This window comes from Periophthalmus magnuspinnatus, chromosome 15, assembly GCF_009829125.3.
Source record: "Periophthalmus magnuspinnatus isolate fPerMag1 chromosome 15, fPerMag1.2.pri, whole genome shotgun sequence".
Lineage (NCBI taxonomy): Eukaryota > Metazoa > Chordata > Actinopteri > Gobiiformes > Gobiidae > Periophthalmus > Periophthalmus magnuspinnatus.
Window position 1 is genome coordinate 6,456,356 of NC_047140.1, and position 26,835 is coordinate 6,483,190.

A 26,835-nucleotide genomic window follows, 5' to 3' on the forward strand; every position below is an offset into this window, starting at 1 on the left:
AACGTTTTCCCTCATCAAAATTATGATGCCTGAGGAGGTTTTATGTCATCCATGCATGTTTGAGTAATCCAGTGATCTCTCCCAGGCACTATTCAAACCCTCTTCACAGTTAGCTGTAAGATTCTGTCCAAGTCTACATCACTCATTCTCCCACATGAGAATTTTCCATGTGTATATATAAATACAAAAACACGATACAAAACAAAAGACGTGAAAACAGTACAGCTTCATGAACCTGATGTGATGTGCAGTAGTTTCATTAAAGGGGCGCACGCTGTCTAATACAACCTCTTTAAGGATAATTTCTTTTTTCTGCATTTTTACTGTACTCAACACTGCTCAAAACATTAAAGCTGTTCATTTGAAGCCGATTGTGCAGTCTACTTACCGTCGTATCTGTGGTTTGTGTGCAGGTGTGCAGGAGAAGATGGGCATCATGAACCGCGGCGTGGTGTACGGCCTGTGGGACTACAGCAGTGAAAACCCAGACGAGCTGTCCTTCAGAGAGGGAGACTGTATGACCATTCTGCGCAGAGAGGACGAGGACGAGATCGAGTGGTGGTGGGCGCGCATGGGAGACCACGAGGGCTACATCCCACGCAACCTCCTGGGGGTACGGCCATAGAACATGTTTTTTTAATCATAAATTAACTTAGCATTATCTGTTTTACTAAGATGTATTGTACATTTGATACATGTGGTTTGGTGAAGCTAAAACAAACACATTTTTCATCAAGTATTGTACATTTGTTATCAGTAGGGCGACCAATTTCTATTGTTGTAGTATGAAAGTGGTATGTGCGTGAGTCTTGGTGGTGGTCAGAGGGGCCGACCATAGCCATAAATTAGATTTGTTGCCATAGGTATTAACAGTTTAAAATATAAATATTTAATTCTGGACCCATCGATAGCTCATCCATATGACAATGGGACTGTTAAGTGATGTCACATCCAGGTCCACCGGCAACTTCAGAACTGATTTCTAGGTTTGATTTGGTTCCTTATTCATTAAATAAGAGACAGTTACCTTCAAAAGTGTATGTTTAACCACAGATTGTATCAAATATGTAAATAATGTAGTAATAATGTACCATAATATAGGATTACCAGTGTGTATATCTGCTGGCCACTGCAAAAAAGAGGAGATTGTAAACATGTCCATTGTTTTTCAGTCAGCTTGGACCTGAAAAGTGACATCACACTTAACAATCCTATATAAATTCAACTAAAAATGCAGATCTTGCCTGTTTGTCCATCTCTGTTCAAAAGATGGACTCAAAGGGATCATGATTCTGGGTTGTCTTCAGTTTAACTATCCTTAATGGAAGCATCCCATTACCATGATAACAAATAATTCATACATTTTATATTTTGGTTTTACTCATCCAGTTCAAGGCATTCTTTGTCTTAAGCTTGCTTTTGTTTTTGTTCACCATTAAAAATGATGTGCAGCTTTTAAGCCGTCACCAGTGTTATTGATTACAACAAATTCCCCAAAATGTTCTCTCCTTTTTGGAATCTCCCACCAAATCTAATAAACTAACTTTTCTTTTTCCTCGCAGCTCTACCCCAGGATAAAACCACGACAGCGGAGCCTGGCCTGAGCCACCTACAACCTGCACATTCCTACTGACGAGAACTGTCCGAAATGTATACAGAAACCCCCACCCCAAACACACTTTAACAGACTGTGGACCACAAATGAAGGACTTATGAAGGATACGTGGACCTTTGAGCCCAGCCGGCACTTTTTTTTTTCTTGTCTCTACAACATTATTTCACAACTCCACCATTTTTGTAATTATCAAAAACTTTATATTTCCTAAACAAGCAAAAGATGTTGGGACGAAAAGCAGTATTTTTACGGTAGCGCGTTTTTATAGACTTGTAGTGCATGTGACGAATGAGTGAGGGATGAAAATGAAAATAATATGACAATCTGAAGGGGCTCTCGTTTTGGTAAATATGTTTTGTTTAATTGTTTTTTTGAGAAACTGTGCCTCGTTATAGCTGCACTAGAGGTGTACAGAATGAGTTGTGACTGCCACCGCTGTAGCGTAATAATCTCAAATTGAAAACAATGATAGAAAAATAGTTTTGAGTACTTGTTTTTGCTCTGTGGTCCATGATATCGCTCAAGCTAGCAGGCTAACGCGCTACTGGCACTAGCTTAAGATTGATTCGCCATAGAAGGACATATCATGCAGTATAAATTTAAATATTTTGTCTATTTCATGTGAATACGCGTAAGGCTAGCCAGATGTCAACCAACGCCTTTATTTTTGTAGCTAACGGTTGTACTAGGCCCAGATCAGGTCTACAATGCAAAAACTCCACTTCAACATATCTCCATGAACACAAATGTATTTATTTTTGTTACTTTTTCTTTAGCCCTTTTGTCAAGATAATAACCACTCGTGTAGAATTTGAAGCATTTACAATAAAATGATTTGTACTAAGTTCTGTTGTCTTGTGGGGTTCATTAGTGAATAGTGTTAAGAATTTTAACAATACATTTTTTACGTTTAGTCCAGTGGCAGAAGTACTCAATGTTGTTACTTAAGTAAAAGTACAGATACCGGAGTAAAAAAATATTCAAGTAAAAGTATCACAAAATCTAAAGTACCTGTTTAAAAATTTACTTAAAGAGTAAAAAGTAAAAGTATTTCGTGCTGTTTTTGAGCTTCAAAGCTTCAAATGTAGTGATTTTGATAAAAAATTTGTTCTGAATTTTTTTCAGCAGAAACAATTACCAGTACATCAATTGTTTTTTTCTGGCTGTTTTTATTTATATTTTTGTTTGCTCAAATTATGAAGTTGATCAAAATAAACCCTCAGCCTTTTCAGCAGGTCTCAAAGTATAGTATCAAAGTATAAAGTGCAGATACCTGCTCTCAAATGTAGTGAATAAAGTAAAAGTAAAAAGTATCCACTGTAAAATATATTGAAGTAATGTACAAATACCTAAAATGTATGCTCAAGTACAGTACTACTTTTACTTTGTTACTTTCCACCACTGGCCAAGCCATAGTCCTGCATTAGTGCTGGTTTAGTTCCAGGTTTCGTCCCCGTTTTGATGTGTGTGTGCAAATGTGAATGCAGGCAAACATTTGAATTCACAATAGCAGAGAAATACTAGGTACAGCTGCAAAAATATAGAAGTTTGATTTATTTAAAGACTGAGAAATCAGTATACAGTTTGAACAGAATTGAAAATGCTACAAAATTTACAAGTAAAATAAAAAAATTAGTAGAAGTCAAAATGTTCTCACAGGGCAACCTTAAAAAGTCACAATTCATCAAGATTTTTATGCAATTAAAAGGAAAAAACAGGGCACCTTGACTTTACTGTGACACACAGGCCCACATTATTAATCACAATTTTAATGAAAAAAATAAATAACTAGGCAAATTAAACTATTGTTTGTTTCCCTCCTCTGCTCTAGTCTCAAACAGCCTAATGTTTACTACAAAATATAAAGTCTTAATTTATCTTAATCGTTCTATTTTCATTGATGCTGTTAATCGTCTCCTGATCTCCACATGGGGCAGATGAGAACGCTCTTCTCTCATTCATCATTGTGATATTCATAATTTAATACTTTATCATTGGACTCACCTAAAAATAATTAAAAGAAAAGTCATTAGTCAGACGATGTTTTCACTGGGCGTCATGTCTCACTCTTTAAAAAAAAAAAGTCTCATTCTATACTGTTGCTATGGTAACCAGTGACATTGATGTTTTGGAGGTTGCACAAAACTTTTAATAATACGACTCCACTGGACGCTAACACAGCTCTCCAAAGTTGATCAATTGCATGAATAATAGATGAGTGCATTCATAATTCAGTTTTGGAATTAGGAGTGAAAATGTGAAGAAGCAGACTCCATTTTGAAAGCCACAAAACACTGTAGCAATTTGTGTTCACTGCAGACCAGCAGGGTGTCAATGGAAACAGAAAAAAATATGTAATAGCCCACAATTTTACTATTGACTTGTGAAATTAAGTTAATTTAATAAGGGCCTATTCAAATTTAAACAAATAAACAAAACCAAAAGCTCCATACACCATTTAATAAACTGGGGAAGTCTGTAAATGAGAATATTGTGAGACAGGAGAGGTAAAGTTGGGCTTGTCATTAGGGAACTCAATGTTTACACCCACAGCTCCCCACTGCCCATCCCATAATATAATGTGTCGGGAGAGGAAAATTTAAATAAAATCGTTTAAAAGTATTTGTGATGCTGTAGTGATAATAAACTTAGTCCATTTAATGTTTTTTGTATGTATGCCTATACAATTTATGCAGTTATACTTGTTGCAGGTTAGTGTTACATTTATCTTAATATAAATAAAATAAAATGATGTGTGTAGAAGTGTATTTGTATGTTTTGTAGGACAGAACTACTTTTGTTATTGTACATCATCAGAAATTTGACTTGCTAGTTTTGTTGTTGTTTTTTTCGTTTTTTTTCTTTCTTTCTTTTTTTTTTTTTTTTTTTTTTTTTTTTACAATTTTAAGACTTTTTATTGTGAAAACTGGGCAAAAATAATAATAATAAGGCAACTTGTTACATTATATATTTTGTGTTTTGTTGACATGGGCAGATTTACTTACAGTGTACTTCAAAATAAAATGATACTATAATATATACGAATCATCTGTAGTGGAAATAATAAAACAGGCCTATATATATTTATTAATGAAGTTAGCTGAGCTGCTTTAAGAATCTTCCTTCATTTCACCGCTGTAACACTCCCTCATCCGTCCACCAGATGGCACTGCGTCCCCGCGCTCTCTCAGGGAACAGGTGCTCGCGCCTTACGTCCCCTTTACGTGCCGAGTGCCCCTTCCCCTGCTCACTCTGCGCAGGTTTGAGCTTTAGATTCTCCCGAGGAAAGTGATCCAGGTGCACTACTCCGACTGCTCCGCTTATCCTCCCCGAAATCCGACACTCACTGACCCGGTTCCGCGCATGGTTCAGTGTTTTCCGAGCGTAAAGAAGAGGCAGGGTGAAGAGCTGAGGAGGCGGGCCGAGGAGGAGTTGTCTGTCGGCGGGAGGAGGGCCACCTGTGACCGGGGGAGAGTGCGAGGGAAGAGCGGTGAGTGTGAGCCAGTATCACCGAGAATCAGGCAACGGAAGCGGCTGTGAGCTGTTTGTCCGTACCGCGGTCCAAAGTCCACATGCAGACGGATATTTACACAGCTTTCAACATTTTTACATGCTCAAGGTAAGTTATATTGTCTATATTTGTCTTGTTAATGCAAAATAACGAATAGCCCTTATCTACTTGTGGGATTAGAAAGATAAGAGAACTTTAAACCCATAAAAAAGCTATTTATGTCTAATTAATGGTAGTTTACAACACAAACAGCCCAGGTGGGATTACTATAAAGATGGGAGTCCCTTTATTCTTCAGTTACATTTCTTTAACGTTTTTGAGGATAAGAAAAAAGATAATTATTTCGTGATTATGATGAAATGTATTAATAAATGTTGGCTATGCTATGGTGTAGTTAGCCTGTGTGAATTGTAGACTGTGCAATATTGAAATACTTTTATCAGACATGCTTCTATACTAGTCACTTCTTCTGTAGTGCACTTGATCACTTGAAGCATCATTCATTTAAGATTGTAGGGCTCTTTGCTGTCTAGAACATACACACAAAGCTTTATTTTAACACTTTAATACAAAGAGTAACTGCAGTAAATGCGATGCACTGCTCTCTTATAGTTTGTAGTAAAAAATAAATAATAAATAAAAAGGCTGTGGGGATTTTGTAGTAAATTTAAATTACAGAAGTTGAGGAAAATAATCAAAATCAGTACAAAAATCTATCACTTTGGATTCTAAATAATCAGTATCGGCATCAGCCATGAAAAAACACATATATGATAAGTGAATGTCAATTATTTTAACTGTTTAGGGAAGCTTTACAATGAACTAAATTAAATAAGTCTCATATTGTGCGGCCTAAAGTGAAAATGACAAGAAGAAAGTGTGATTTTATACCAGATAGATCTAAAGGTTCACTCCCATCTCCAGTCTTAGGGGTATGTACAGTGTATGTGTAGTGTATTACAGTTATAACACAAGAAATACATAATGTTGGCTGTTCAAATCCCACTCTCAACATAAACATCATGACCCACAGGTTGGCGGTGTGATTCCAGCTCCCACAGATGAATGCTGTTGTTGTGTCCTTGGGCAAGACACTTAACCCCTCTCGCCACCAGTGTCTGTGTACCCTGGTGTATGAATGTGTGTGTGAGTGGGTGACTGGTTGCTTGGTGTAAAGTGCCTTGAAAGTGGAAAAGCGCGATATAAAAATGTGACCATGACCGTGATCAAATCTGTTATCTGCTATGTAAAGGAAAACATGACTCTAAATAGACTTTCCAGGCTTGCCATAACGTTTCATTAGCTATAGACAGTAAAAAATGTGAGATGTGATGTCATGTGGTAATACAGGAAGTGCTCCAGTGTTTTTTTCATCCATACACCTTCACTAGAATCATTTGGATAATTTCAGCTCTGGAATTCCCAATCTCTACTGAACAAAAGGTAGAAGGAGCTGTTAACTTGAAAACTACCTCTTCATGGCATCACAGGGTGAAACAGAGCATTTTGAGCTTTGGAGATGTAGTCAGACTAATAGTAAAGATACCTAAACATTCTACTTAAGTACAGTACTTTACTACTTCTTTCCACCTTTTTTCTGCCACTGACTGCCAGTAGAAATAGCTACCCTAATCGCTCAAACCTTACATTTTATATTGATCATTGATCCTATTTTTAAGATTCTGCACATAGTTTTATCCATTCACCATGTTCTAAAGTGGACAAAGTCATAACTGCACTCTCATCCTTTCCCCTTTAAATAAATGCAACACAAATTGTCCACTACTCCTCCAGCTGGACCTGAGCCAAAACATGTGCACTGGAGTTACGTCAGCACCAAAGCACCTGTCGCATGTGGGTTCAATCTTACCCAACATTTAGACAGTTTAACATAACAAGTATATATTATCATCATACATTCAATTAGTGTTGTTATGATACTCAAATTTCAAACTCGATTTCAAAGTTCAGGAAGAGACTCAATACAGATTCTGATACCACGATGATAATTAAAAAAACACTCTTTATTTAAACAATATAATCTAATTTTCAACAGCTGCTGTAAAGGTGACAGTAGCTCAGTTGGCAGTGTTTGTCCACTGATCCAAAGGTTACCAGTTCAAAACCCGCTCTCAACATAAAGATCATTGGTTGAGCAGTCAGATCCACTGAACCACAGGTTGGCGGATTCCAGCTCCCTCAAATGAATGCTGTTGTTGTGTCCTTGGGGCAAGACACTTAACCCTCCTCACCCCCTGATGTGTGAATGGGTGAGTGGTTCCTTGATGTAAAGAGCTTTGAAGTGTCTTGAAGGTGGAAAAGTGCTATATAAAAATGTGACCATTTCCCATTTATGGAAGAATCAAAACTATTTCAGTATTGAAAAAGTGATACACAGAATAGTCACAAATTGTACTCAAGCAATACGATTTTTACTTCAGAATAATAATACTCAAATAGTTTTTCAAAAAATTACTCAAGTTATAGTAAAAAAGTATTTTGGGAAACTACTATTTAAGTAAGAGTAACTATGTGGACATAACATCTGATCTAGAATTTGCCGTTAATGGGATTAGAACAACAACATTTTAGATAATTCACAAAATCTGGTTGTTCCAAAGGATATATTACAACATTTTTAAAAGTAAAATCATATCAAGAAACACAAATGTTCAAATCATTTCATATTGCCAACATAACACTTTTGTCACTTACTCACAGTGGGACAAGAAACCAAAACTTATACCCAAGTGAGAGTACTGTTGCTTCAAAATACTTCAAGAATCCTTAGAAGCATGATGCTCAAAGTAAACATAACCGCATACTACACAACTCTGATACTATTATAAATACTCTATTGTAGCACCTACCACCTGACTCGTGACTCAAGCCTCATTAGAACTGGTTACCTTTGTGAGTACTTCATTAGTCACTCTAGAGAATGATGAGTGACGAAATAAATACTTGGCAGACTGGACGATGCGTGGTGGTTCGGTTGGCAGCGCGGCTTAAGAGATGTAACATAAGAGAGAAATCAAAAGTAGATGCTAAGTGGTTTGACAGCATACTATTGAATGCTGCGGTACATTCTGTTAATTACTGTTATTGGAGTGCGATGTTGACAAGCCTTGTTGTAATTAGATCTAATCAGAGGCGGGTAGTACATTTACTCAGTTACATTTACTTGAGTAACTTTTTAAAGGTCCTATATTACACAAACTTTTACTTTAAGTCATGTTATAATGTTGTTACGTCATCAAAAACAGACCTGGAGTTGTGTTTTGTTTCATTCACATGTGTTTGAGTCACACTTTATTATTATTCTGTCCACATCTCCAAAGCTCAAAATGTTCTGTTCCACCTTGTGATGTCATGAAGTGGTAGTTTTCACGTGAACAGCTGCCCCTTAACTTTACTTTAGTAGAAATGTGCAATTCCAATCATCCAAATAATTCTAGTGAAGGTGTGTGGAGTGTGACGGAGAACTAAATCTGCAGGTTTGTGTGTTAAACATGTGTGAATGAAACAAAACACAACTTGAGGAAACAACGTGATGAGGAAACAACATTGTAATAGATCAGAAAATAATGTTTCTTGTAAAAAGTTTCATTATTTAATATTTTGTGGTTGAGGGTCCATCTATCTGCTTTTTTTCGTGGAGATGTTTCCTGGAATGTTCCACAGTATGGCATTTACACTGTATCTGTATAGAGACAAGCAGGTGGCACGACAGGGACAAGCTACAGGTCAGATCTATGGAGAGGTGAGCTCAGTCACAGTAAGAATGCATGTTTTTAAATACAATAAAAATAAATGTAATTGACGAAATAAAAATGGATATGCTTAATGCCATACTGTGGAACATACTGTGGAACACTCCAGACAAAGCAATAACATCTCCATGGAGACAAGCAGGTAGCGGACACAGTGCACCTTTAAGTTACTCTTACTTGAGTAGTAGTTTTCCGAAATACTTTTTAACTCTTGCCTGAGTATTTTCTTGGACCATGACTTTGTACTTCAATTTGAGTAATATTATTTTGAAGCACCTCTCACTGAGGTAAACTTTTGGATATTCCATCCCAACTTTGGATGTAAGAAAAAAAACAGTATTATCGATCGTACCTCACTGAACTTCAAAAACTTTATGATAAAATGTAGAACTCTCAAAAAATTGTTGAGGCAAAAGTAAGTGAGCGATCAATATTCATTTCTGTGTAGTTCACCCAAAAGAGCAGGTCCCAAGATGTATGCATTTTAGAAACTTTCTCTCTCTTCAAAACCTTGTTGTACATTCTGAGCGTGTGATGAATGCACTGGGAAAAACAAGATATGGAGATGAATTTGAAGTATGTATTGAGAATTCATTTGGATTGGGGAATAGTTAACAGCTATTTTAAGATTTAAATCCTTGTATACTTTCACAGACTGTATAAAGTGGACTGAGTGTGACGTCACCCATAGTGTTCAGCTCCAGTCAAATGAAGCTCATCGAGGCGAGCAGTTATAGGGACGAATTTGGAGCTGAGTTCCATATTTGGAATTCCGGCCTCGAGTATCATAGCAACCAAAGAGCCAATCTGGAGCGAGGGGGCGTGCGCTTAACAAAGTTGTCAATCAAACCTGTTGCTAACGGTAGCAGGGGCAACCTCGGGGAAAGAAGGCGCCTGATTTTTCTGTTATTAATGTTCACATCTTGATTTAGTGACACAATAGTGAAATAAAAATACCAGGATCATGTAGAGCGGGTTTATACGAACATTTTTTTTTTTACCTAAATGATGAGTCTGACAGCAGCAGTTACAGAGAGAGAGGCCACAGTTTTCTAATGTAAAGTACGTCCTTTTCAGACATCCATGGTGGCACATTTTGAGGTACTTGTAGACGAGAACAAAATTTGAAGCACGATATATCGCGAAAGAGAAATATAATGATAAATGATCATATTGAAACTACTTTATGTCACTGGCACTATAACAAAAGCAGGGTAATCCCAGTAAACCATTTTTAAATAGACAGTATAATTTTTAGGTGTGAGCTGCAACATATAAATAGCAGAATGGAGCAATAAAAGTGACTCATTCAACCCTCTACAGCTCAGATCTTATTGTATTACAAGTAAAATAACAAATATCTCCCCATTACTGCACAGAAACTACACACACGATAGATATTGAGCCCAAAAATATATTGCTCCAGGTTTCATATATTGATAAATTATCGTAACAGGGATCGAGATACTTGTTACATGAATACTACAATGAACACAATATAAAGAACCGTTAAAGGTGCACAGGTTCCACAGTATAGCTTTGAACAAAACAGACAATAATGAGATGCCACCAGGCCTAGTTACAGGTCAGGTCTGTGGAAGGGCGATCTCGCTCACAGAAAAAAAAGTTTCTAAAGGTGTTTTTGAGCTATAAAAGTGCACGTAATTGAATAAATGCTTGCTAGATATGTTTAAAACCGCATTGTGGAACATTCCAGGCAAAGCAGTAACTTCTCCGTGGTGACGGAACCACACTGGAAAGGTTACATAGTGTACTTTTTAACTTTTTTTTTTTTTTACATCATACAAATTGTTAATGTTTCAAAACACCACCATTTTGAGTACATATTCCATCAAAAACTGTTGAAATTGAAACTGTTTGAATGTCCCCTTCTTCTAGTCAGTTATTAACGATGTTCGAAATTGTACATTAAAATAAAAGAGCCTTGTTACTCAGTCCACTTTGTCCAAGTTTCACCCTACAAAAGACCTATTACATGCTCCAGTGTCATGTGTATAAGTCATTTCCATTGAACTGTATAACATTACACAACTCCTCTTCTTCATCCTCCCTTGTAATCCATTCACCACATTAGAATAGCTTTATCAGCAACTTCTAAGCTTCACAATTAGTTACAATTAGCCTCTTGGTGCCACGCTACAAAACTGACTTCTCCTTGCACAAAGTTCCCTCAGTCCCTTTGCGTTTCTTTTGTCGTTTGCTTCCTGTCTGTGAAACATCGCTTTATTGCATCCCAAACACTTCTGAATAGCTTTGACTGTTCTTAGCGTCTCCTATTTGTTCCTTTCGCAGTCCTCAGGGAGATAAACAGTTGTTATGTTGATGTGGCTGTCACCGCACTGCGCCAATTTCTCCCATTCAAGCTGCAGGTTTGTAGAAATACCATCATAGCAGATAATAAGCAACTATTTTGGTTAAGAATACGTCAAGGGACCCAAGGCCGACAGCTATAGAAAGAACAGCGTGCGTTAAGAATGGAACCGCAGACTTGATATCCTAAGGGTTCATTTCATTGTATTTTTGTATCTTTTTCCAGAGCTCAGTGGCCAATTAAGTATTAAACGCCACAGTGCGGTTTGAGGGTTCAGGATACTTATAAAGGAGTCAAAATTAATAGATTTCAAAGACAGCGAAAGGAGGTAGAATAAGTTATTTCGAATGTCCTATCAGATATTTATGAAGCACTGTGAAGGGAAGGATGAGAAAATGGTGAAATTGGCTCACTTTAGGTTATAGTGTCGTCAAATGTATCGAAAATCAGATCCTAATTGAGACTAAAACTAGTATTGAAATAAGGTACATATCTGAAAAAGTATCGATGCTAAAAACGTCACATTCAGGGGATAAAAATTCAAAGTACTACGGTTTAATGTTGAAAATCTCATTCTATTCGCTAAAGAACGGGTGTTTAATTATCATCGTGGTATCACAATCAGTATTGAGTATCGAGTCTATTCCTTAGTATCAACATAAAGTTTGAAATGTTTTTATTATAACACTAAAATTATATAACAGGTCATGGCTAATTTGTGCAGCATGCTAACACTATCTGAAAGCCAGGGCTGCAAAGGATGATCCGTTTGAAGGTTCATTAAGTCTATAGTGTTGGGAGTGTACGCAGCCACTGTTTAAACTACTATAGGCTCAAACAACCACGGAAACTAAACAATAGACAACAGATGCAGCCGTGAGAGGAAGTTGTATTCAGCTATTGAAATCAAATTATTTAAATGTAATAATTAAAGGGAACAAAAGGCACACACAGAAAGTAAAGTGTGTTAATAAAAATTTTAACTTGAGGGGTAAAGTAAAAGTGCTGAGTCAGTCCTCTTTTTAAAATGAAGTCCCATCTTATTCACCTTATTCAGGAAGTTGCCACGGGCAACCCCATTAAATTAGTTCTACACAGACAACAAAGCCGTTTTCAAGACTCCCAAAATCTCTGCATTGTTGATTTGGCGCACTTGAACATTTTACACAACCTACTTCATAGGGAGCAGGCTTGCATCTCCACAGACCTGACTCTTACTTGGCCTGGAGGAGAGCTATCTCCTGCCTGTCTAAATGGAAATGTTCCTTTGGCTATAATGTTCCACAGTATGGCATTAAACATATCTATCTGCATGGAGAATGTTCTGAAGTATGGTTTTATTTTCTTTTTCAATGGAGTCATGCAGGTGACGTGCCTCCTCCAGCACGTTTTGCTTTAAAGCTGCAGTATGTAACCTTTTTGCCAAGAAATAGACTAAAATACAATTTTTCTTCAATATGGTTGCGTTTATTGCACTGAAAAACATCTCCATAAACCTGACTGTTATTTGGCCTGGAGGAGGGCCTCCTCCTGCTTGTTTCCATGGAAATGTTGTTCCTTTGGCTATAATCTTCCACAGTATGACATAAAAATTATATCTCCATGGAGAATGTTCCGAAGTATGGTTTTAACTTTCTTTTTGCATTTCTAAAGGGAGGCTAGTCAGTGCGCAAACATTAGCCACAGTCATTTTTCTGTTCATCTTAAGTTTGAAAAGTAAAAGATTAAAAGTTCATTCATGTATTAAATTAAGTAATGCTAGTAATGCTTGTGGTCCATGCAGTGCTCCTCTACGTTTTTAAACTCCTATTTATCAGACTCATTCTGATCATTTCAACTCTCATCTTGGTTATGCATCTCAACTTTGAAGCTTGCAGTCATTGTTTTAATCCTCATTAAATCACAAAAATACTTTAATTTTCAACATTAACAAAAATATCTAACATTTTCCCGCTCCTTGACCCATACACTCTGTTCGTCTTTCTTCTATTTCTTTTATAATTGCATCGTTTCCATGGTGTTGTCTGGCTGGATTTCGATCCCTGTCAGCCTTGTGAATGATTTGCTGTGGAACTGTCAGGCAGTGAAGAGGGAGGGCAAACGTGCACCTTTATAATGTCTGACAGCACCAATGAGGCAGCTGATCCACCCCTACACTCCCTATGCAATTTTTCTGTATACTTGGATCATTTCTGAGCCCGCCTGATCTGTAACTTTTTGTATTCCATTTGTGTCTTTCTAGGGAGTGTTTTTACAGCGCAGCTTAAGATCCTAACCCAGATTTGGAGAGGATTTGAGGAGACAAAAGCAGAGAAGTTACCCAAAGGACAGTTACACAGGTAATTTGACATTTCAGAGATGCCTATCATGGCTGACGACATGTGTAGCTGACATGCTAACAGCGGGTTTGAAGTTTACTAGCTGCTTTCAAGACACAGTTCAAGCTGGGATAAGTAGTTTTGACAGTAATGAGTTTCACAGCACAGATGGAGTCCACAGTAGTTAAGCCACTCTGTTTACGCAATTCATAGTAGTACTTGTTTGATTTTCTAATAAGGATAGGTTTGAGAAAAAGCTATTGGGCGACACTATCTCAGTTGGTGGAGTGATTAGATCCACTGACCCACAGGTTGGCAGTGGGATTCCAGCTCCCACAAATGAATGTGGTCGGTTTGTCCTTGGGCAAGACACTAAACTCAATTTTCCCCCAGTGTCTGCGTACACCTGTGTATGAATGTGTGTGAATGGTTGAGTGGTTCCTTGATGTAAAAGTCTTTGAGCAGCTTGAAGATTTTCCACCTTTTATATATTTAAAACCTTAAAGGTTTTAAATATATAAAAATGTGACCATTTATCATGTTGATGTCTGAAGAAAAACAAACGGCATAACTGCACTGAGATGATTTGATTTTGGTTAGAATAATGATACATTGTATAATATTGAACTTAAATGTGTCTTTTTCTTAAATGTCTGTTATGCAAAAGAATATAGTCACCATATTTGGGATATGGTGACTATACTTAAAAACTGCATGGGAAAAGTAATACATTTATTTAGTAATGTTTTGTGGTTCATGTTTTAAAGGGCCTGTACCTGTTTTTAAACCATGTGTGAGGAACATGTTTGTCTGTGAGCTGCAGCCCCGCCCTCTTAGTTCTTTCTTCCTCTGACTGATATCTGGGATAGTATGAAGTAGTAGTTTCCAAACAATCGCTATCTTTTTAATGTTGTATTTTCACTTGAAAATGCATCATGGCAGAGAATCACTGTCTGGCATAGTGTCAGTTTTTTCCCATGATTCTTAACAATCAATGTTCCTGATTGGAAAAAACAAGTGACCATGCCAGGAGCGTCTCTATTAGGCATTGCCAATACAGTTTTTTTTTGTTTTGTTTACTCCAGTTGACTCAAAAACCTTTTGTCCAGTTGACAGAATATTTTTTTTCTTTCAATCTGAATCATTCTTAGGTGACCAAGGGATTACAAAGATGCCCAAATAAAATGCTTTGTAAGATTAATTGGTTAGCTGTTTCAGTCAGCACAGTGCAGCACTACCATCTACCACCCTATCATGTAACAAGCTACCAAAACCAACCACAAAACAATAATAAGTACTGTAGATGTGTTAAACCTAGTTATAACTGCAGTATTTTAGTCTGCTGCAGAATTTGTAATGGTAACAATTTAATCCTTTGTCCTTGTGTGACCCATGAGTAGTGAATATAAACGAGTTGGAACACATTAGCGATGACAAAACATTAGCCACATACTAAAAGAAAAATCCTATTCTGTCAACTGGACAAAAGTTTTGGGAATCATTTGAGAGGAGAGTAAAAGAGGCAATTTTTGTTAGGAAAGACAATCCATCTTTGAACAGGAGTGGGGGGCTTAGACATTTATCTCTTATTAATAACTCCATCGTCAAATCTAAATCAAAACAAGAAAAACAATAGAGACAGCTAGTATGCTAATAGGTGTGAGAGCACCCATTAGGGGCCTGAACGATTACACAAAATATGACTCAGGCACAGTTCACATAAAACTAGCTAACAAACAGAAACTTTAAACAAATAGGTGTGTTTCAGTTTCAGTGTAGTTAACTCCTCCCTTCAGATAGATATAAGGCAGTGTCCAGCAGTAATCTGACCAGAACTGAAGAAGCGGCTTGGATGAGCAATGAAATATCTTCAATCTAAAACATTTGTCCAGTTGACAGACTTGAAGTTTTCTTCCACTATGAATCATACCTGGGCGACTGAAGGGTTACACTGACATTAGCCACCTAGCTTTGTAGCAACTCATAAATGTTAGCGGGCCCATATTACGCTGTTTTCTGATCTATGTTATAATACACTACATACCCTGAGTTGTGTTTTGTTTCATTCACACATGTTTAACACACAAACCCTGCTTATTTAGGTGGCGTTTTTCTCTCAAACAGAAAACACCAGTAGAATCATTTGGATAATTTCAGCCCTGGAATTGCCAATCTGTACTAAACAAAAGGTAAGGTAGCTGTTAACTTGAAAACGACCATTTTGTGACATCATAAGGTGGAAGAGAGCATTTTGAGCTTTGGAGATGGAGACAGTCCTACTTTTTAAACATGTATTGCAAATTTAATTGCAGTGAGATTTTTTTGTCCAGATCATGCATAAAGCTACATTTCTCAATATTAACTATGATGACCCTATTATATAAACTTGTAATGTGTAATGAACCAAGCCAAGTGTTAGTCCCATGAGAGAACAGGACGTGCAGATCCACAGACCAAAGGAGACAGTGATACGTCCCAATGCAGAAGGCACATTGAGGACAGTGGACACAGCGTGTGGGTTGATGTAAAACCAGTGTTCTAAAAATACTGGACCAGAGCTGAGCATGTCCCGTACACACAAACACAGTGTGCTGGTCACCTCTGTGTGGGTGCCATTTTGTTACCATTAGCCATTTTTGTAAACATGGATCTATATACACTGCACTTTGATTATTTGTAATGAAAATGACATTTACCATTTTATTACTGGAATAAAGCTTTGCTGATGTGCCAGTTAGTGTAAATCTTGTATGTTGGGAAATTAATGGAATTTTAATCAAAATCTGATCGTTTCAAATTGTCACTGATAAGATAAAGGTTTTTTATTGGAGAAATCTCCAGCCATCCTCTGCCAGTAAACTTGGATCATAAAACATTACTAATGATTATACTTGGATATTTCTTTTTTATTAAGCTGCACTAATGTGTTCTCACCAACATTTTGAATATATTGGAATAGATGATGAATGATGAATGTGGGATTCATAGAACCAAAGTTACATTCTTAAATGTTTTAGACATTATAGTTGAAGAGTTTATTAGGCTCCAGAATCCAACCACTTTTTTGTCTGGTGTGAAAATTTTTGGGTGGACCAGTGCACCTGACAGATACTCATCGCATCCCTTCTAGTGTGTCCTCTGTCCTTGTTAGAATCACAGATTAAAGTATATAGAATACATGTAAATTATTGTTTTAACTGACAACTGAAAAAATGTTTTAATTCACTCGCTCTCCCCTCACCTCTGTCCAGACTGAGCAGCTGAAGCCAATGAGCTCTGTTCATTCTGATTCTGGTTCACGGAGCTTAAGCTTTAAGGCTAAAAAGTTGAAATAAGCAACGGGTTTTGGTGCACCCTAATCATGTTCTGGTGCACCAAAATGAAAATCTTAGGTGCACCGGTGCACCCAACTCAAATTATTAGTCTGGAGCCCCGGTTAAGCCATTAGAGCAGCTGGTCGTGTTTGGCTTTAGGCCGTTTGGTTACGTCTGAGTGCACAGCTGTTGTTGTGAGCAGGCATAATCACACATACCTCTTGTGTCACTGTTCTCCTCTGGATCAGGACTTGGATCACCTGGATGGGCGGCCGAGGCTGTGGATGTCCCTGGTCTTATGTAACTGTCAGCTCTGTGTTTGTCATGGTTCAAGCCTCTAGGACCAGCAGACTCTCTAGTCTAGTCTCAAAACACCACATTGCTCTCTTATTAATGTAAAGGGTAACTTTTATTATTATTATTCATGTTTACGCTCTTCTTGTGCTTCGTGACCTAATCTTTTCTCTGGGCCATCTGAATAAATACTAGGCAAAAGCAGTGAAAACTAGATACTAATTGATACTAAAACTAGTGCCAAAATTAGATCCTCATTTGAGGAGGTATTGATACAAAAAAGTCACATTCACAGGACAGAAATGAACCTTTCAGAATAGCTTTAGAATGATCTTGAGCTGTATCAGAACAAATATAAGACACATAGACTAGTATACACACATGGACCACTGTGGAATATACCTGGACGACTGAGGGAATACACAGATATAAGGACACGTAGGAATAGAAAAGAAAGTACTATGATTTAATTCTGCAAACCACATTCTATTGTCTAAAGAAAGAGTGTTTTTAATTATCATTGTGGAATTGGAATTGGTATTCAGTATCAAATCTATTCCTTAGTATGAAAACTGAGTTTGAAATTTCAAATCATTTAAAATTACTGTAACTGAGAAGATTTTTTGAGTAGATTTTACACCTGTACTTGTTATTGAGTATACTTCTAGCTACATTTAAAATCATCGCCCAATCTGATTAGCCAGAGCATTGTATTTTAAAACTATACCGTAATTCAACAGTTAAATTCATTGAGTTGTATATTACTGATCTAAAATGCTACTAACATAGGGAGAACGTGGTTTTATTTACTATACATGGATAAGTTTTTGATCTATATGTAATTCATTCGTTTTGATTTCAAAATAATGTACTTTTTCTCTGCTTTCATCCCACATTCTGTTTCATTTATATATGTTTCAGTAATGTGTAATCTGATGGTAATTCTGAAGATTGGTGGTACATGGTGGAAAAGTGATATATAAAGATGTCTCCATTTATCGTAAATCAGAAATGCTACTTTGTGTTTTTAAAGCCAATACAGTTTGAATACCAGACTGTGCTAAAGTAATAATGCCTAAGTCATTTAAGGATAAACCTAATGACGACAGGTGAAGACTTTTTTTTTTAGAAAATTCTAGCTCCTCCATTTCATCGTTTATGTTTGAAGTGTGGCTTTAAACCAGCGCTCTGAGTGCATATGTAATGTGACGTATGTAAAACACAGGATGACATCTCTGCCAAGTCTATGTAAAAGATGATTGGAGGTTATGCACCAGTGGTTTTAGTTAAGGAAGGGAGAGAAGACATAAAAAGTGATTCAAATAGCCTGACACTTGAGGTCAAAGGTCATGTTATCAACCTTAGATAACCCCAACAATAACAGATAAAAGGAAGTCACAGTTATTATTAGCTGGTTCAAGATTTTTTTTTAATTTTCTATCTGTCCATGCTATTATTTTTACAGAAATAGTGACAATGGGAAAATAATTTTAGACTTTTAGAGAAGTACAATATGAAGTGTCAGATTTATATAATGGTTTACTAATGGGTCGTTTATACCCCTAAGAGCTAGAGCCAGGAGGAAAATTATCCAAAAATACTACTAATTATGTGAGCAGTAGTACCAAAAATCAAAAGATTAGTTGATCTTGATAAGACAAGCACATTTTAATGGCCAGGACTCCAGTCAATCCTGTGGCAGTGAGAGCGTGTGGTGCTGAAGAGGAGTCACTTCTCTCCTCTTTAGGCGAAAGCTCTGAGTCAGGGCCACAGCGTGTCTCTTTATGTCTCTTCACTTGTCTGTTTTACTTAAGTTTTGACTTAAATCTGCACTAAAAATCCAGTACATCCTTCCCTCCTGACTCTGTGCAGTTTCGTCTGCTCTCGCTCGCCCTGCCTCTCTCTGATCCAGCTGCAGCTCCTCACCTCTTCTCCTCTCGTGTTTCTTATCTTTATAATTCAAGTTATAGAAAGTAAACATCTTTTTTCCCACCATTTATGAGTGAAACTTAAGACCTTATTTAGCGCACGGACATCGCACATGTTCCTGTGGGTAGCGGTAGTGTGTGTGTGTGCACGTGTTTCTGCTGATTGTGGTAACACATCCAAACTGGATGAACTGTGGATTTCTCTGGAATTATTGGGCCTATAAACACAAAATAGAAACCAGAGTGATTCTGACACACTGCTCTATACCTGAAGTCCACGTGTCTTTGTCATCAATAAGATAGAAGGGGATTGAAAATTGAGATCGATCAATATGGGGAAAATGTTTCTATATCACCCAGCCCTAGTGAGCAGTATAACATGTTGTATTTTTTGTAGTCACATTCCATTGGTTTATTTTTTATTTATCAAGAAGTCATTCAGTAATAAATTGCTGAGTTAAACTTAATCATGTCTTTTAGGTGCTTCTTTTAGATTACATTAACAGTCTTGCCTGGGATCCAGAACTTCTTCAATACTTTGCAAACATGTGATTCTCGTCACTGGTGAATCTCCCCATTTTCATATGGGTGTGATTGACAGGTGGATTACCCAATCGAGGACGCATGGTCCGTCCGTATCGAAACAAATATGGCAAATATAAGGATAAATGAAAGAAAAAAAATATATCATGGGGGACTGAAAATTGTCACAGATTTCTGCAGAATCAGAGCGAAGTACTAAACTCTGTTAATCTGAGGTGAGAGAAATTAGAATTTGTTTGTAAATTATAGATGACCATTGAGCTCCTTCATTTCACATGTCAATGAAAAAAAAATCTTCTGATTGCATGATTACATTTACTTGGACTTGAGACACGACGGAGGGTGACCAGACTGAAATAAAGAGAGATATCATTCTGGATACACCAGGCCATTAACAGTCATAACTTCCTATAATAAAGGTCAGATACAGTCTGATGAAGAAGAGGAAGTAAATTAAGCCTAATTAAAAAAAAAAAAAATCAAGTTACAGGAAATCTACAGGAAATTTAAATAACATGTCCCTTTGAGACAATGAGTTCAGTTACATTTAAAGGCCTATGTATGAACTGCTAGCCCCGCCCACTCAGTCCATTCTCTCATTCTAATGTTGAACCATGACAGAAAAACAAGTCTGAATAGTCATAGGAAGTTGTTTCGATGCGGCTCTCATCCAACAAATTTGATTCAAAATGTATAGGCAATATTATTCAGTCTCATTTTTTTCTACAACAAATAACTGCTGTTACATTATTCAGTATGGGGTGAATTAAAATGTGTTTTCTTAAATCTATAAAAAATAAAAGTCAGGTAGAGGCACTTTAAACAACATTTTAAAACAGCAAAATTTAAAACCAGAAAACGGAATTTTTTACTATTTTTTTCCCTTGCTGGTTATAGCTGTTAGATAAATTCACATTTCACTATTTTTAATTAACTTGAGGACATTGCCAATTGTCGTATATTTCCCTCGTATGAAAATCCTTTTGCTAATAACTTTATTGTGCCATGTGTTTTGCAGCTCTCCTTACATTTAAACCTGGCTAAGTCTTTCCTGTTGCATTACTTCCTTCCTAAACCCTAGCAGTCTGTGAGTGAGGGCTGGCCTGTGTCAGTGCGTTGTCAGCGAGGAGAGGGAGCAGTCATGCGTTTGATGGTGACTTTGGAGTTCTCAGTCTTCACACAGCTCCCCACAGAAGCTGAAATAACATTGGGATTCTCTGCAGCTCGCACACAACTCACACATTATCATATTTCACAACCCCATGCCCTCCTCCTCCAGTGTCTTTCTGTACCAGGTAACAGACAAGTGCACCAAAAGGGTCGCGACTAAATCAGAACTGAATCAGATCTGAACCTAGACTAAGCCCGGACTTAGGCCAGGTCAGTCACATATATAAAATAAATCATAAACCTATTATGTAACTAAACAAAATATGTTCTAAATCAAGACACGACTAGAGCTAAACCAGCTCTAAACCAGGACCAAACTAGGACTAAACGAGGACTACACCCATACTACTGTGGCTCAGTGGTAAAATAGAAACCAGAGGGTGATCCCAGCTCTCCCCAGGGCATGGAGTCATTGTGCAATACAGTTTGCCCACCTTGTCTATTTACAATATGTCTGTGTTTGAGAGAGTGCATCTTAAAGTAGATGTAAACCAGGACTAATCACGATCTAAACCAAGACTAAAAGAGGACTACATTAGATATATCCAAACGAGGACTTATTCAGGTCAGAACCAATGTTAAACCAGACTAGACTGAGTCAGCTCTAAACCAGGATTAATTTAGATCTAGAAGATGAAACCAGACTACATCATATCTAAACCAGTGCCATGTCCAATTCAATGGTTGCACACTTCATCAGCTGCATTAGAAGGGCACTTAAGTCACTTTAGGTGCGACAAGGCCTGTCCCATTTCATGTGGGCGACAAATGTGTCCTGCATTTCCATGGAGATCGACCGTGAACGAAGGGTGCATCTGAGCAGCGCACTTTTATATCCCATAATGCACCACGCGTCACATCTTCTATGGGAGAAAATGGATTCAGCGACCGTCATGGTTGCTCGGTGACATAACGTAAGTGACATAATGTAAGCGCACAGACAGCGGTTGATGTGGCGTAGGCCTGTCTCATTTTGGCACGGCCTTTGCAGTCCACTGAGGCTACACCGAGGAGCACCCTTTGTTCGCTGGCCCCTTCGAAGGGTGCAGCCATGGAATTGAGACACGGCACAGGACTACATTAGGACTAAGTCAGATTCAAACCAAAACTAAACTAGAGCTAAGTCAGATCTAAGACTAAATCTTGACTAAATCTGATCTAAACCAAGACTACGCCAGGAGTAAGTCAGATCTAAACCAGGACAGCACACGGTCTAAACCAAGAACTACAGCCAAGATAACAAAAGTATGACTAAACCAGTACAAAACCTGAACCTTTCTAACCTCCCTCCCTATGAATTCATCTCGCCCCATATCATGCCCCAGCCCTCTCTTGTCTGTTAAAACGTCCCCTCTGCACACAGCAGTGTTTGGTTAATGATATCTTCCATGCTCATGTTTACACTGTTTGAATCAGAGGTTACGTAGCTGCTCTGACTCCGGGGCCAACCACCTCCCAGCAGTGCACTCATCCCCCATACAAACGCATTACTTTGCTCATTACTCTATTGAGCAATAGTCCGTTGCATGCCGTGTTGTCATGTCGACTTTTGACTTTTGACATCACTTTGACTTGTGGTACATCTTGATTAAAAAGTCACCTGATATTAACCTGATTCTTAAAGTAATAAAGTGAAATTCATGTAACCCCCCACCAAAAAAAAGTGTTTTTATTGTCAAACAAACCAAGAAGTGTGGTGTTTGCATGCCAGTTGTTGTTACTCCTTTCTGAGTTTCTTGTGAAAAGTGCTTATAAACTCATTGTGGTGAATAATTAGGATGCTAGGTAAGAGAGGAGTAACTGCAACCTCGTTCTGTTTTTCATGTTTGTAAAACAGAGTAAAAATCAATGAAAGCACCTTTAACCTAGAATTGACTGTTAGGAATTGACTTTGGAGCTTAGACTTTGGAAGATTTCTTGGTAGAAATATAACAAGCAAAGATACAGAGGTGATGAAGAGAAGGAGATGGAGAGACTGAGGAGGCAGATGGTAATGCTGCTGCAGTGGTTTATAGTTGCAAGATGAAGGGACCTTTTAGAACTTATAGGACATTGTGGTAACGTGCTCCTACTGGTTTGACACTGGGATACCATTAGCTGTGATATGCCGATATCATAAGAAGCTATTTTTGTGGGGGGTTTTTTGTTTTTTTTTGTAGTAGTAGTAGGATTTGGCAACTCAAAGTGTGGGGCTATTTCTGCTTTCTTTTTGGATTGGCTTGAGAAATAATAGACAACAATATGGAAAATGTTTTCGTAATTGTGAACAAATCAACACTACAATTGTTTGCTTGGTAAAATTTATCTTTAATTCATTTTGAACATGTTCTACATATCTGAGAACACAGGTAAGTCGTGTTTATACAGTACTGAAGTGAAATCCTGTATGCCACTTTATAAATGCTTTCTCATAAACCACTGCTCGTATTTCTTGTCTGTTCTGTCTTCTAGGCTCTTGTGATTCCTCTCCACAGTCTCCAAACCTGCAGGTGCACATGAGGACTCCCGCGGGTGCTGCTTGACTGACTGGTTGTGGGCGCAGTCTTGTTGATCAGTGTCTCATCTTCTCACCTTATCCTCTGAGATGTCTTCCCCTCTGCCCCCCTCTCTGCACCTGCTCCTGCTCTGCTCTTGGGTGGGGGTGGTCCTCTGCTACCCCTTCAGAACACCTGCGGAGCTGGATGTCACTCCACGCATCACTGTGCCCGTCCAAGGTAAGACTAAAGCACACTACAAAGAGGGAAGAACTACTGGCCTGCTATGTTTACTTTATTTTTGTTATTGTACCTAGGCCTGTCACGATAATTACTATATCAACTTATCATTCAATATATGTTTGATGGAACAGTACTTTTTGGGGATCAGTATTTATCATAGGTACTTTTTCTTTGTACTACTGGGAAATTTTGTTATTTTTCTGTACTACAATAAGATTTGAGCCATAGAAAGTTGACTTATGAGCTCCTATGACTCATTATAGATACAAACTAACTACGTAAATCTTGCATTCTATCATTTACACCCACCTACAGCTCCCTGTCCACTGCCAGATCTTTCAATATTGATTCATTTTGGCGTGAACTGGCAAAAACCTCATATCAATAAAACTGGACACGAAGTAGTTATGCTATCAGTGAGGTAGCCGGGCGCCATTATCTGTAAAAAAAAAATGCAATTCAAATACAAAAAATACAGCAATAGAAAGTTTAAGACATCTCTAGCAATCTCTTTTATACATTATTACTCAAGACTGATTGAGTTAGACTACTGTACTGGGCAAACTGGATTATACAGTCTTTAACGCAACAAAGCCAGCTTATTCTATGATGATATTTCTATGGAAACTGGAACTAAACAACAGCCGACCTGCTCCATGGACGATATCACATGACATAAAGAAATCTGACCCAGTGACCACAAGAAAGAAACCAGTGTGTCAAAGTGAGAGTGCATAGGATTACTCTAGAACTTGTACTTTGCTATTGAGGAACGAGTATGTGTAGCCTGAATAACATTTTTACAAAAATAACTCTATTTTGTTAAAATTTTTTGCACTGATTTATACCTTTGTGATTTTGTTTATTTGTCAGGATATCCGTGATCAGTTTGTCTTTCTATCTTTCTGTCTAAAACTTTGTACGTAGGCTTGTATTAGTTTGGGGCAGCAGTGACAATGAAGCAGCAGCAAAAATCCTCCACCAATTTGAAGGTTGCCGGTTGGATTCCAGGTCATGTTGGTGAATGCTGTTGTTGAAGCCTTGGGCAAGACACTGACTATGTTTACATGCACAGCCAAAATCATTATCTGGTTTCTCGGGTTATCAGATTATTGAAATGTAGGTTTTAACAAAGAAAAGAGTGCAAACTAATGTGGACAAGGCAAAAATGAAAGAGAAAATGTTAAAGATTGAAAGTTATTTAAACACTCAACAAAAATGGGATCTAATTATTGCGTTATATGATTATTTTAGTGTAGGGTTGTCAAAATCGAAAATCAGATACAAACTGATACTAAAACTAGTATCTAAACTCATTTGACATTAATTTGAGCAGGTATCAATACAAAAAAAGTCAGAAATTAACCTTTCCTGAACAGTTTTAGAATGATCTTGAGCTGTATCAGAACAAGTATAATACACATAGACTAGTATACGCCCATGGACCACTGTGAAACCTACATGGACGACTGAGGGAAAATCATATTCTGTTGTCTAAAAAGAGATTTATCAGGTATCAGAATCAGTATTAAGTATTCAGTGCATTCCTTGGTATCGAAATTGTGTTTGAAATTTTACAGCATAAAAATCTCATGGGTGCACTTTTAGTTTACACTTGAATGCTAACTTGACAAATGTCCATACAAAAACACATAAGTAGGCTTTCTATTATGCTATGCTACAATACAGCATTAATACAGGCTTTTAATATGCCTGCTAGCTAACCCAATAACGCTAAGGCTTTGTTTACAGCTAATGATGCACATTTGTACAAATAAGAGCTTACATTAGCATCCCTGAGGAACACCTATAGGGAGACCGTAGGTAGTGGAGGAGCCCTGTAACCATGACAACTGTTGTACTACGGCGCAGAGCAGTCGTAGAGTTTTCTCTTTGAACTGTGCACCTCTGTCATACCCACCCAGCTCTGCTTATGTTTGTTCATACAGAAATGAGTCTCACTTCATTCTAGTCCATATTATAGAAGTCATTAACACTCGAGAGGTGCTTAGTAATATTACTCTTGGAGAAGTAATATGGATTTCTCTCAATTAAAGAGAATAAAAATTTTGTGATTGTTTTTTTTTTTTTTTAAGTTTTAAATGGATGTACGCAGATATACAAGACAAGAAAATATTGTTCAAGTTATATTGCAAAGAATAGATCATACATTTTGAAAAACAGTAATTTAATTGTGTGAAATGTCAATGTGAAGCTTTTGTTACTTATAGACTTTAGACTTTTAGAGCTTAGTTTTATGTAAGCATCAAATTTGAACGTATTTATTTTTATCAGGAACAATGCCCATGAAAAACCATTGTTCTCACAGACAGGTTTGTCAAATGTATCGGAAATCAGATACCAACCGAGACTAAACGAGGTATCGATTCTACATACACGCTGGAGCGGGTATCGATACTGAACAGAATAAAACATTTGACGTTACTTGAATAATTATTGTACGAACTTGAGTTTTGTCAGAACTAGTACAAGACCACATGGTAACATAAAGAAATGACTTACTTTGTGTTAAAAAATACAATATTGTCAAAAAAATGTATACCCAAATCATCATTTAAAAAAAAAGAGCTTTTAAAATGATCATTTGGGTATCAAAATCGGTGTTGAGTATCGAATACATTTTTTCGTATCAAGATTGAAATTTTAGTATCGTGACAACACTACTCACAGAAAGAAGGAAATGATTTTACCCATGTGTTTGAGCAGTACAGACAGATTACATAAGCAGCTCTTAAGGTCAAAATAAGTCCACTGTGTACTGCATCTAAGCGCTTTACTGTGCGATAATCAGGACGTGCGGACTTAGCATGCTAGTTGTTATTAGCATTACCGTGACTGCGAACCCCACTCTGGCCTCTCAAAGTTGTGAAAAGCTCTTATAAACTCATCACGGTGAATAATTAAAACGTTCAAAATGTATGAGGTAAGTGAGGAGTAAATTTGGACGACTACAAATAGTTTAAAATGAACTAGTCCGTTTTTTTTCATTTTAAGACAGTAGAGATCAGGTATTACCGCTTTTAATGCTAGTTTATAGCAAAGTTTCTCATTTTGATCTGTTATTATTATAATCAGCTGAAAGTAAAAAGTCTTATATAAACCTAAAAGTACAATTTATTCACAAACTTGCTCAAATCCATCACTAACACCCCTTAAGACTACCCCCTAATTCCTCCCCACTCTTGCACCTACTTTTTACCCTCTTGTTATGCAGCCTTGATACCAGCCTTAATTCTCTAAGCCTGTCTAAATCTTGGCTCCCTCCCTCTGTCCACCAGTCCCCCTCCTACACACCAAAT

General features: G+C 37.4%; 2 protein-coding genes across 5 annotated transcripts in view; both read left to right on the forward strand.

Annotated features, from left to right (window-relative positions):
* LOC117382355 (apoptosis-stimulating of p53 protein 2-like) overlaps positions 1–1,811 on the forward strand; it is a 40,072-nt gene extending 38,261 nt beyond the window's left edge. For all 3 annotated transcript variants that reach the window (XM_033979520.2, XM_033979521.2, XM_055227283.1), the window contains 2 exons: positions 414–613; positions 1,563–1,811. In XM_033979520.2, coding sequence (XP_033835411.1) covers positions 414–613; positions 1,563–1,604 — 242 coding nt within the window. In that variant the 3' untranslated portion in view covers positions 1,605–1,811. The remainder of the gene's footprint in view (positions 1–413; positions 614–1,562) is intronic.
* Positions 1,812–4,872: 3,061 nt separating this feature from the next.
* The window catches only part of LOC117382488 (semaphorin-4G-like), a 66,366-nt gene continuing 44,403 nt past the window's right edge, over positions 4,873–26,835 (forward strand). Inside the window, exons 1-3 of one of the 2 annotated variants that reach the window (XM_055227153.1) lie at positions 4,873–5,234; positions 13,474–13,570; positions 23,250–23,512. In XM_055227153.1, the coding sequence (XP_055083128.1) occupies positions 23,383–23,512 (130 nt within the window). In that variant the 5' untranslated portion in view covers positions 4,873–5,234; positions 13,474–13,570; positions 23,250–23,382. The remainder of the gene's footprint in view (positions 5,235–13,473; positions 13,571–23,249; positions 23,513–26,835) is intronic. The other variant, XM_033979677.2, reaches the window with a different exon arrangement.